The 12898-nt window shown below is 42.9% G+C and overlaps 1 protein-coding gene across 3 annotated transcripts in view; it reads left to right on the forward strand.

Moving 5' to 3' along the window:
- dlg3 (discs, large homolog 3 (Drosophila)) overlaps window positions 1-12898 on the forward strand; it is a 502957-nt gene that overhangs the window by 474839 nt on the left and 15220 nt on the right. For all 3 annotated transcript variants that reach the window (XM_059977050.1, XM_059977051.1, XM_059977052.1), the window contains 2 exons: window positions 9681-9782; window positions 12257-12429. In XM_059977050.1, the coding sequence (XP_059833033.1) occupies window positions 9681-9782; window positions 12257-12429 (275 nt within the window). The remainder of the gene's footprint in view (window positions 1-9680; window positions 9783-12256; window positions 12430-12898) is intronic.

The raw sequence follows: 12898 nt of genomic DNA on the forward strand, positions 1-12898 counted from the left end.
TTTAAACTAGCTTGAATGTAAAGTTTGCTTGCAATGTTGTTTAAGAGAAGACACAATGCTGCAAACAAGAACATTTGTACAAATTGATGAGAAAAGAAAGGGAGGTTACCCGACTAAAAGTTCTATGACATCACCCAGCAGAGAATTTCACAGCATACATTTCCAGGTTATCATGACAGGAACTTCTGATGCAGAGTCTCAACCTAAAACATTGACAGTTCCTTTCCCCCAAAGATATTGCACTGAACTCCTTCAGCAATATTAGCTCATTTCATGTTGTTGAGTCTAAAAATCCTGTTTTTGTAGAATAAAGAAGCCTTATCTTTTGATAAGTCCTTGAAGAAATGTTTTAATTTCTTTTTCACAATGCCAGCACTTAGCGTCACTTCCTAACTATGTAGGCAGATAAAAAACGCTGCTGAACATGAAGAATACTAAAATCTGTGAAGCTAGTTCATTAACAAGCAGAATACGAAGGTGTTGCGCAGTTACAGACTAATGCAGGGAGTGGGCTCTTGCTCCGTGCCACACTCTACTACAGCCACTCGGGGAAGCAGTGGGCATGAACACAGATGTGCAGTCAGCACACTGGTATTAAAATGAGACATAAAATTGATCCCTCCAGGCCCACACTCCTGTCTATTCTAGTAGTGTACGTCCATTTGCTGGAAGATAAACTGGATTTCGTGTATCTGCATCTGAACCAGTGGGAGATGAGTGACTGTTGCAGTTGTCCTGACAGCAATGTGGCTTCAAGACACCATTCCAGACTCAATCATCCAGCTAGAAGACCTAATCTCCTTTCAGGTGGACAGAAATGCTGTAACCTCCGATAAGACCAGTATGAGAGGTCTTTATCTCTACATCAATAAGGACCGGTGTATAAATACCTTGATAGTAATGGCATACTGCTCGCTGCAGGTAAAGCTTATAATGGTGAAGAGCAGGCCCTTCTACTTACCGAGAGAGTTTCCTGCTATTGTGATTATTGCTGTTTACGTCCCCGTGTTAGTGCTGCAGGAGCTCTGCAGTAAGATATGCAAACTTGAAGCCACTCAACCTGATGGTGTTTTCGTTGTTCCTGGTGACTTCAGTCATGACAACTTAAAAGCAGTCCTGCCAAATTCCTACCAGCATGTCAACTTTGCAACCAAAGGAGAGAATGTATTAAATCTGGTTATTCCAACACTGGTGGACCCTACAAAGCCAACCCCACCTTCACCTTGGATATTCATAGCACATAATCCATTTTGCTATCTCTGCATTGACAACTGGTTAAACAAGTCAAACCAGTTCACAGTAAGATCAGGACCGGGCCACAAGGTGACATCTTTGTGCTGCAGGACTGCTTTGAAATAACAGACTGGAGCATATTCAGGGAGGCAGCTACCTATGATCATCATGTCAACATTGATGAATATGCAGAATCGGTGACTAGCTACATAAGAAAATGTATTGAGGACTTTAACCGTGATTAAACACTACACTGTCAAGGTAAACAAGAAACTCTGGCGGACTGCAGAAGTTTGTGCACTGCTTAGGGATCAGGACACTGCCTTCAGACCAGGGGACAGGGAAGGCTGGGCAAAACATGAGTGCACAGGAGAAATCCACAGACACTTTTGTGACACCAGGACATGCAGTGCATGTGGCAAGATCTACAAACCATAGTCGATTTCAAGTCCACCTTCTGTGTCAATGACAGCGATGCCTCCCTTCTTGATAGGCTGAGTGCTTTTCATGCACGATTGACCAATTAAATGATGTGACATCAAGGGTAGCCCCTGCTCTTCCTGAGGAACAGGCGCCCTTTCTGGCCACACCCAAGGTGAGGTGAGCCCCAGCCAGGGTATACCCATGCAAAGCTGCAAGGCCGCACAACGTACCTGGTCAGGTGCTGAGGGAGTAGGCAGCCCACCCAGCCAAAGGTCTTAACGGACATCTTTAATATTTCTCTGAAACTGTCCATTGTCCTTGCAGGCTTTAAGGCAACCAACATCATTCAGGTGCCCAAGAGGGCCTAAATGATTACTGACACCAATCATGAAGCGCTTTGAGTGGCTGGTAGTGGATGCTATAAAATCCTGCCTTCCAGCTTCATTGGACCTTTTCCAGTTCACCTACCACTAGAACTGGTGCACTGATGATGCCATTGCCTCAGCCCGTCACCCCATCCTGTCCCACCTAGAAAACAAACCCTCATGCCAGGATGTTGTCCATCGATACCAGCTCGGCATTTAACATGATCATCCCTCAGGCTGGTGGGTAGACTATCCTTGTTGGGACTCAACACCCCTCTGTGTAACTGGATCTTGGACTTCTTGACGGAAAGACCTCAGTCAGTCTGAGCTGGCAGTTCCATCACGCTGAGCACTGGTGACCCTGATGGTTGCGTGCTCAGTCCACTGCTATTCACACTGCTGACTCACGACTGCACTGCCAAATTCAGCTCAAATTGTATCATCAAGTTCGCTGATGATGCAGCAGTGGTTGGCTTCATCACTAACAATGAGTCGGCAGACAAAGCGGAGGTACAGCAGCTTGTCAAATGCTGTGAGAACAACAATCTTCAGCCTCAATGTGGATAAGACCAAAGAGATGATTATGGACTTCTGGAAAGCACAGGTTTACTACTCTCCATTGCACGTAATGGCTTTGCCTTGGAGATGGTGAAAGGTCCAAAGTTCCTTGATGTGCACAGTACAGATGATCTGACCTGGAAGTAGAACACCAGCTCACTAGTCAAGAAAGCACAGCAGTGTCTACACTTTCTAAGGAAATTGAGGCGTGCAAGGATCTCTGCACCCCTTCTAACAACTTTCTACAGAAGCACCATTGAGAGTGTCCTGCCTGGCTGCAACATTGTGTGGTGCAGAGGCTGCAGAGCATCAGACTACAAGACCCTACAGAGGATGGTAAAAACCAGCGAGTGGTTCATCAGGTTCTCCTCTTCCTGTTTGTGACATTTACCAGGAGTGATGTTGGCGAATGGCCCAGAGCATTGTTGAGTATCGCTACCACCTATTCTACAATCTTAGACCAACTACCATCAGAAAAAAAGGTACAGAAGCATCAGGACTGGGGCTGCCAGACTAGGTAAGTTTCTCCCCTCAGTCTCTGTAATGATGTCAGACTTGAGTGGAGCACAAAGCAGAGGTTGTGTCCGAGAGGGACCAGAGTCACCTCTACTTCCCGAGGAGACTGAGGTCCTTTGGAGTATGCAGGCCTCTCCTTCCCACGTTCTACCAGTCTGTTGTTGCCAGTACAATCTTCTATGTGCTAGTGTGATGGGGCAATGGCATCAACATGGGTGATGCTAACAGGCTCAATAAACTGATTAGAAAGGCTGGCTCTGTTTTAGGAGTCAAATTGGACACTGTGGTAGAACTAAGGACTCTACGGAAAATCTAGGCAAGGTTTCTCATCCTCCAATGCCACCTTGGCTGAACAGAGCACTTTTAGTAATAGACTAAGACAACTGCGCTGCTCCGAAGTGTGTTATATGAGGTCATTCTTACCCTGGGCCATTAGGCCCTGAGTCAACCTATAGCTGGGGGAGTGATGAATCCCTCCAGTTAGACTGTTTGTGGTAACTTGTATTTTTATTCCTTCTTTGTTTTCTTCTACTATTTCTATATCTGTGCACTTGTAATGCTCCTGTGACACTAATTTCCTTTGGGATTAATAAACGATCTATCTATCTTATGAATGCCCTGCCACCATCGGGGTCTTGTCACTAGTACAACAGACTTTGCTGTTTACCTGTGCTGTGTATGATATATTTACGTGGGTACACCGTGGTCCAGAGGAACATTGTTTTATATGGTTGTATATATGTACAGATGACAATAAACTTGAACTTATGTAAACCAGGTTGGTGGAACTGGTGTTGCATATTATACTCTACTCCACACAAGGATGGCAGATTTCATTTCCTGAAGGAATTTGTTAACCAGTTGAACCTTGATGACAATCAAGTAGTTTCATAGTTAGTGTTGTGCCCTTTTTAAAAGAAATCTAGCTTTTACTTCATTACTTGAATTTGCATTCCTCACTGCCACTGAGGGAATCGACCTTGTATTTGTGCATCAGAGCACTAGCTGATATTCCAGGAGCACAACAACAACTTGTAATTCATGTTCTTTGACATTAATTACATGATTTATTCAATAAGTACTGCTTTAAGTAAGCCAGTTATAGTCCCTGTGATGCTTGCAGAATTCTCACTAGAAGAAGCCTTTTAAAAAAAAGAATAGATTTGGGCTGTGAGCACCTTTGACAAAACTGGTATTTATTGTCCTACCCTAGTTGTGCTAAGGAGATGATCAGCAGCTTTTTCCTTCAACCGCTACTTTTTTTTTGATGAGAAGTTTTGACCAATAATGAAAGTCATATTAGCCAAAAATAAAAGTGCTTGATCTTTTCAAATCTCAGAAGCTAAGCAGACTTAGGCCAGGTTGGTATGTGGATGAGAGACTGCTTGGAAATGCTAGGTACCATTGGTGGTACAGAGTTGCAGTGTGTAGAGATGATGCATCATAGCTCCAACCACCACAGGGTGATTCTGGCATAAAGTGCTGTATCTTGAGGAGATTGCACATCTTCCCTGTGAATGTGAGTTCTCTTCACTTCCCTCCCACATCATAAAGTTGTAGACTTGGGTAGGTCAAATTGGTCGGTGTGAATTGCCCCAATTGGAAGAGGTTGTGGAAGAATTTGAGCAGCATCTGTTGCCAGTGTGAGAATATAATTGGATTAGCATAAATGGTGCTTAAGGGTTGGTACAACTTGAATAGTTTAACCATATAAACATATAACAATCACAGCACGGAAACAGGCCATCTTGGCCCTCCTAGTCCGTGCCGAACTCTTAATCTCACCTAGTCCCACCTACCCGCACTCAGCCCATAACCCTCCACTCCTTTCCTGTCCATATACCTATCCAATTTTACCTTAAATGACACAACTGAACTGGCCTCTACTACTTCTACAGGAAGCTCATTCCACACAGCTATCACTCTCTGAGTAAAGAAATACCCCGTCGTGTTTCCCTTAAACTTCTGCCCCCTAACTCTCAAATCATGTCCTCTCGTTTGAATCTCCCCTACTCTCAATGGAAACAGCCTATTCATGTCAACTCTATCTATCCCTCTCAAAATTTAAAATACCTCGATCAAATCCCCCCTCAACCTTCTACGCTCCAATGGATAGAGACCTAACTTGTTCAACCTTTCTCTGTAACTTAAGTGCTGAAACCCAGGTAACATCCTAGTAAATCGTCTCTGCACTCTCTAATTTATTGATATCTTTCCTATAATTCGGTGACCAGAACTGCACACAATATTCCAAATTTGGCCTTACCAATGCCTTGTACAATTTTAACATTACATCCCAACTTCTGTACTCAATGCTTTGATTTATAAAGGCCAGTGTTCCAAAAGCCTTCTTCACCACCCTATCTACATGATACTCCACCTTCAGGGAACTATGCACTGTTATTCCTAGATCTCTCTGTTCCTCTGCATTCCTCAATGCCCTACCATTTACCCTGTATGTTCTATTTGGATTATTCCTGCCAAAATGTAGAACCTCACACTTCTCAGCATTAAACTCCATCTGCCAACGTTCAGCCCATTCTTCTAACCGGCATAAATCTCCGTGCAAGCTTTGAAAACCCACCTCATTATCCACAACACCTCCTACCTTAGTATCATCGACATACTTACTAATCCAATTTACCACCCCATCATCCAGATCATTTATGTATATTACAAACAACATTGGGCCCAAAACAGATCCCTGAGGCACCCCGCTAGTCACCGGCCTCCATCCCGATAAACAATTATCTACCACTACTCTCTGGCATCTCCCATCTAGCCACTGTTGAATCCATTTTATTACTCCAGCATTAATACCTAACGACTGAACCTTCTTAACTAACCTTCCATGTGGAACTTTGTCAAAGGCTTTGCTGAAGTCCATATAGACTACATCCACTGCCTTACCCTCGTCGACATTCCTCGTAACTTCTTCAAAAAATTCAGTAAGGTTTGTCAAACATGACCTTCCATGCACAAATCCATGCTGGCTACTCCTAATCAGATCCTGTCTCTCCAGATAATTATTAATACTATCTCTAAGAATACTTTCCATTAATTTACCCACCACTGATGTCAAACTGACAGGTCTATAATTGCTAGGCTTACTTCTAGAACCCTTTTTAAACAAAGGAACCACATGAGCAATACGCCAATCCTCCGGCACAATCCCCATTTCTAATGACATCTTAAAGATCTCCGTCAGAGCTCCTGCTATTTCTACACAAACTTCCCTCAAGGTCCTGGGGAATATCCTGTCAGGACCCGGAGATTTATCCACTTTTAAATTTCTTAAAAGCGCCAGTACTTCCACCTCTTTAATTGTCATAGGTTCCATAACTTCCTTACTTGTTTCCCACACCTTACTCAATTTAATATCCTTCTCCTTAGTGAATACTGAAAAGATCATTCAAAATCTCTCCCATCTCCCTCGGCTCCACACATAGCTGACCACTCTGATTCTCTAAGGGGCCAATTTTATCCCTCACTATCCTCTTGCTTTTAATATAACTGTAGAAACCTTTCGGATTTACTTTCACCTTATTTGCCAAACCAACCTCGTATCTTCTTTTAGCTTTTCTAATCTCTTTCTTAAGATTCCTTTTACATTCTTTGTATTCCTCGAGCAATTCCTTTACTCCATGCTGCCTATATCTATTGTAGACATCCCTCTTTTTCCGAACCAAATTTCTAATATCCCTTGAAAACCATGGTGCTTTCAAACCTTTAACCTTTCCTTTCAATCTAACAGGAACATAAAGATTCTGTACCCTCATAATTTCACCCTTAAATGACCTCCATTTCTCTATTACATCCTTCCCATAAAACAACTTGACCCAATCCACTCTCGCTAAATCCCTTTGCATCTCCTCAAAGTTGGCCTTTCTCCAATCAAAAATCTCAACTCTAGGTCCAGTCCTGTCCTTCTCCATAATTATATTGAAGCTAATGCTATTGTGATCACTGAACCCAAAGTGCTCCCCAACACGTACATCTGTCAGCTGACCTATCGCATTCCCTAACAGGAGATCCAACACTGCCCCATCTCTAGTCGGTACTTCTATGTATTGTTGCAAAAAAACTATCCTGCACACATTTCACAAACTCTAAACCATCCAGCCCTTTTACAGAATGAGCTTCCCAGTCTACGTGTGGAAAATTAAAATCTCCCACAATCACCACCTTGTGTTTACTACAAATATCTGCTATCTCCTTACACATTTGCTCTTCCAACTCACGCTCCCCATTAGGTGACCTATAATACACTCCCATCAGTGTTACTACACCTTTCCCATTCCTCAATTCCACCCAAATAGCCTCCCTAGAGGAGCTCTCTAATCTATCCTTCCAAAGCACCGCCATAAGATTTTCTCGGACAAGCAATGCAACACCTCCTCCTCTGGCCCCTCCTACTCTATCACACCTGAAGCAACTAAATCCAGGAATATTTAGTTGCTAATCACACCCTTCCTGCAACCATGTTTCACTAATAGCTACAACATCATAATTCCAGGTATCAATCCACGCTTTAAGCTCATCCACCTTTCTTACAATGCTCCTAGCATTAAAATAGATACATTTAAGATACTCTCCACCTCCTCCTCTCTTTTCATCCCTAACAATGCATTCAAATTTATTATCCTTTTCTTTCTTCTCCCCTGCATCTTCGGCTGAGCGCATCCCTTCTCCATCACCTGCCTTTCCTCCCTCACACACTGTCTCTTTACTTGCTCTACTGGTGAACTAACCTCCTCTCCCATAGTTTCCTCAAATTGATTCCCACCCCCCCCCATCTTACTAGTTTAAAGTCTGCCCTGTAGCCCTAGCAAACCTCCCCGCTAGGATATTGGTCCCCCCAGGATTCAAGTGTAACCCGTTCTTCTTGAACAGGTCACGCCTGCCCCAGAAGAGGTCCCAATGATCCAGAAACTTGAATCCCTGCCCCCTGCTCCAATCCCACAGCCACGCATTCATCCTCCACCTAATTCCATTTCTACTCTCACTGTCGCGTGGCACAGGCAGTAATCCCGAGATTACTACCTTTGCGGTCCTTCTTCTTAACAGCCTTCCTAACTCCCTATACTCTCGTTTCAGGACCTCTTCCCCTTTCCTACCTATGTCATTGGTACCTACATGTACCACGACCTCTGGCTCCTCACCCTCCCACTTCAGGATATCTTGGACGCGATCAGAAACGTCCTGAACCCTAGCACCAGGGAGGCAAATTACCATCCGGGACTCCCGATCACCTCCACAGAACCGCCTGTCTGAGCCCCTGACTATTGAGTCCCCTATTACTATGGTCCTCTTTCTTCTATACCTACCCTTCTGAGCTACAGGGCCATCCTCTGTGCCGGAGACCCGGCCACTGTCACTTCCTCCAGGTAGGCTGTCCCCCCCAACAGTACTCAAACATGAGTACTTATTGTCAAGGGGTACAGCCACTGGGTTACTCTCTAGTACCTGCCTCTTCCCCTTCCTGACCGTGACCCACCTATCTGCCTCCCGTGGCCCCGGAGTGACCACCTGCCTGCAACTCCTCTCAATCACCTCCTCACTCTCCCTGACCAGGCGAAGGTCATCGAGCTGCAGCTCCAGTTCCCTAACTCGGTCCCTCAGGAGCTGCAGTTCGGTGCACCTGGCGCAGAAGTGGACCTCCGGGAGGCTCGGAGACTCCAGGACCTCCCACATCCGACAACGAGAACAACAAGCTGCCCTCACACTCATACTTCCCGAAAAACTGAAAAATAACAAGAACTAAAAGATAAGCCTACTGTGCCCTCTTCCGCCTAAGCCCCCTGAGCCCAAGCCCTACACTCTGCTCCCGGCGCACTCCGCTGCCCGCAAACGAAGCTGCCCTCTTCTTAAGGCTGCGTTCTTTTTATATCTTCCCGCCTTCCCAGGCCTCCTTCACATGCCTGCGCAGTCCCGCCTCAGAACTCCGATCTGAGACGCAATTGGACAATTTGAAAATGGCCGCTGCCGCACTTCCTCTCAAAGCCTCGCTGTCCTCTTCCAAAAGAGAACTACCTCACTCAGTCTTCTCCTTTTTATATCTTCCCGCCTTCCCAGGCCTCCTTCACGCGCCTGCGCAGTCCCGCCTCTCAGAACTCCGATCTGAGACGCAATTGGACAATTTGAAAATGGCCGCTGCCGCACTTCCTCTCAAAGCCTCGCTGTCCTCTTCCAAAAGAGAACTACCTCACTCAGTCTTCTCCTTTTTATATCTACCCGCCTTCCCAGGCCTCCTTCACGCGCCTGCGCAGTCCCGCCTCTCAGAACTCTGATCTGAGATGCAATTGGACAATTTGAAAATGGACGCCGCCACACTTCCTCTCAAAGCCTCACTGTCCTCTTCTGTGATGTAATGAACAAATTTGTGCTGGTTGGAGAGGAACTTGGAAGTAGTGGTGTTTCTATATAACTCCAGTCCTTGTCATTATAATAGAGGTTGCAGCTTTGTGAAAGTTTTACATAAAAATCTTGCTGCAGATTATTTACATGGTGTATATGGAACATGGGCTGCTTGATCACATTCTTTTATATAAATGTTGTTCTCTGTTCATGTTTTTAAAATTTCAGTTCATTATGCTCGACCAATAATAATTCTGGGACCAATGAAGGACAGAATCAATGATGACCTGATCTCTGAATTCCCAAATAAGTTTGGTTCCTGTGTACCTCGTGAGTACTTCTGAATTCTTAACTTATAAGGACTGTTAAACTAACTTTTGTATTTGTTATCCTGGAACTTTCCAGTTTTGGACTCTTAGTCTTAAAGAAGAATTGGTTTTCTATTCCTTGACCATAGATAGGTTGAAATCTAAATTTGAGAGAAATATAATTCCTTTATTCATATATTATGAATGTACAAATCTACTCAAAAGACTAAGTAATTATTGAAAGTTGTTGCAGTCAGTTGGTTTGCCACCATGCTTCAGATGAAACGAATCTTATAATAAAAAGTTTTAAGAACCTTTCTGTCCCGACACTAAAGCAGCAGAGAAAATATCCCAAAATGCACACATCAGTCAACTGAATAGTGTTTAATGAAGGACCTCTAGTGGCCAAATTCTGATACTATTTGTCAATGTAACTTACTGGGATTTGCATTAGGACGAGTGTGTTTGTCCCACTTAAGCTGCTGCCACAATTAGCTGAAGTTTCATGGAAATAGTTAAAAAGGTATTAAAAAAGAGACAACCTGAATAACAAATTACAAATTATAAGACCAAAAGACATAGGCCATTTGACACATTGAGTCTGCTCTGCCATTCAGTCATGGCTGATACTTTTTCCCCTCCTCAGCCCCACTTCTTCCTGTAACCTTTGATGCAGTGTCCAATCAAGAATCTATCATTTTCCACCGTAAATTTACCCAATGACCTATCCTCCACATTCCACAAATTCACCACCCTCTGGCTAAAGAAATGTATCCGCATCTCTGTTTTAAATGGATGCCCCTCTATCCTGAGGCTATGCCATCTTGTTCTGGATTCCCCCACTATGGGAAATGTCCTTTCCACACCTACTCTGTCCAGGGTTTTCAGCTTTCAAAAGGTTTCAATGAGATCACCCCCCCCCCATCCTTCTAAATTCCAGACCCAGAGCCATCAAACGTTCCTCGTATGATAACCTTTTCATTCCCAGAATCATCCTTGTGAACCTCCTCTGAACCCTCTCCAATGCCAGCACATCTTTTAGATGAGGAGCCCAAAATTGTTCACAATATTCAAGGTGAGACCTCCCCAGTGCCTTATAAAGCCTCAGTATCACAAATCTGATCTTGTATTCTAAACCCCTTGAAATGAATGCTAACATTGCATTTGCCTTACTCAGCACCAAATCAATGTGTAAGTTAACCTTTGAGTGTTCTGCACAGACTCCCAAGTCCCTTTGCATCTTAGATCTATGGATTTTCTTCCCATTTAGAAAATTATGATTTAAATGACATACAGAACAAATTAGAACACTACCAATACTACTGCAGTACTACAGAATTTTATTAGTTCCTAATACTTATCGATGGGGGAGTTCATCTGTGTTGTGTACATTTGATGGTAAATGAACAAAATCAGTGCAGGTGAATTATCTTCATACAAAGCTGGTGATGCCTTGTAATTCTCTGTAGTTTTTAACTTGTTGAAGTAGTAAAATCGTTTCATTTTCACTTGCTGCCATTTCCGGCATGTCCAAGCCTGAATATTTGAAACCACAGTGAGCAAGACATTTCTGAATTGTCCTATTGTTTATTTCTTGCCAACTATATGTGGCAAAAATCACTGCTTTTTGAACACAGACACACGCAACTGATGCTAGTTTAAAAACTGTTCAGAAATGGTCTGTCCAAGTTCAGTGGCATAGTTATCTAAGTAAATGAAGGGAATCTCAGCTATTTTCTCAATTTGTTTTGTTTTTGTTCTTTAAGAGTCATCCCAAATAAGTGACTACCCCAATTACCTGATGGCCCAATTAACCGTAATCTGATTATATAGAAGGGAAAAAATCTATTTAGTTTTATTGTCCTGTGTTCTCCCATTCCAATTTGATATATAAGCGGCACCTCTATATATATATATATATAAAATCCATTGTTTTTTACCCTCTCTTTCAGACAGCACTTGGAGGCATAAAGCTTAGAGATAAACGTGTCCTTAGTTATGACCACAAGTACATCTCCAAATTTAGTTAATTTATCATTAGTGATTGTGAATTCTGAAATTCCATCTTTACCCAAACCTGCCCTCACCTGGATCTAATTATCACTTGCCAGCTCTTGTCTCACCCATCCCTTTCACTTTTTTATGCTCAGTCTTGATGTCAGGTCTTGAATTGAAACATAATTGCCTCCACTGATGCTGCCTGACTTTCTGAGTTCTTCCAGCAGCTTTTTTGCACCTCCTAAATCCGACCTAGTCCTCTATCTTCCTCTCAGATAGGATACTACTTTAAATCTGCCACTTACTCAGTGCCAAATTTAGTACATGAGAAAGAAATAGTTACATTGAAACTTGGATGAGGAAGTGTAAGAGGGGACTTGGGAGCAGGGTTGCTACTGGCATGGGCATATTGGTTCAAATAGCCTGATTCATTTATCTGTATTTTATGTCATTCATAACAGAAATTAATGTAATCAGCAGCTGTTTTACTTCCACCAGACACCACCAGATCAAGACGTGAAAATGAAATTGATGGGCAAGATTACCATTTTGTAACCTCCCGAGAGCAAATGGAGAAAGACATTCAGGATAATAAGTTCATTGAAGCTGGGCAATATAATGACAATCTTTATGGGACAAGCATTCAGTCTGTTAGAGCTGTAGCTGAGAGAGTGAGTACGGTTGAGTGTAACCACAATATTTTTTTTGTCATTGCTAACTTGCAATTGGAATTTAGTCATAAAGCTAATGCCACCAACTACAAGGAAAATTGCATGGAGTACTCTCAGATGGAAGGTCTTAATTTGTGTTCAGATAAATTCAATTCACTATACCAGTGCAGATTCACTTTGGCAGTGAACCAAAAAAAAGTAATGTTGAGTTAAAGGTACAGCAAAAAGAATTGGAATTAAGCTTGCATATGTGTCCAATACTGTCAGTAGAAACAACATCAATTGTCCCAAGGAAACCTACTGGACCAAAAACAGAATTATATGCTATTATACACCTGGTATCAATTAAAATTATCACCACAGGACATTATTTTCACTAAAAATGTACTTCCTGATGTCTCAGAATGTTCAAAATGTAAATTGCCTGTATAAAACAAAACATAGAACATAGAAATCTACAACATATTTA

This window comes from Hypanus sabinus, chromosome 8 (genome assembly GCF_030144855.1).
Source record: "Hypanus sabinus isolate sHypSab1 chromosome 8, sHypSab1.hap1, whole genome shotgun sequence".
Taxonomy (NCBI): Eukaryota; Metazoa; Chordata; class Chondrichthyes; order Myliobatiformes; family Dasyatidae; genus Hypanus; species Hypanus sabinus.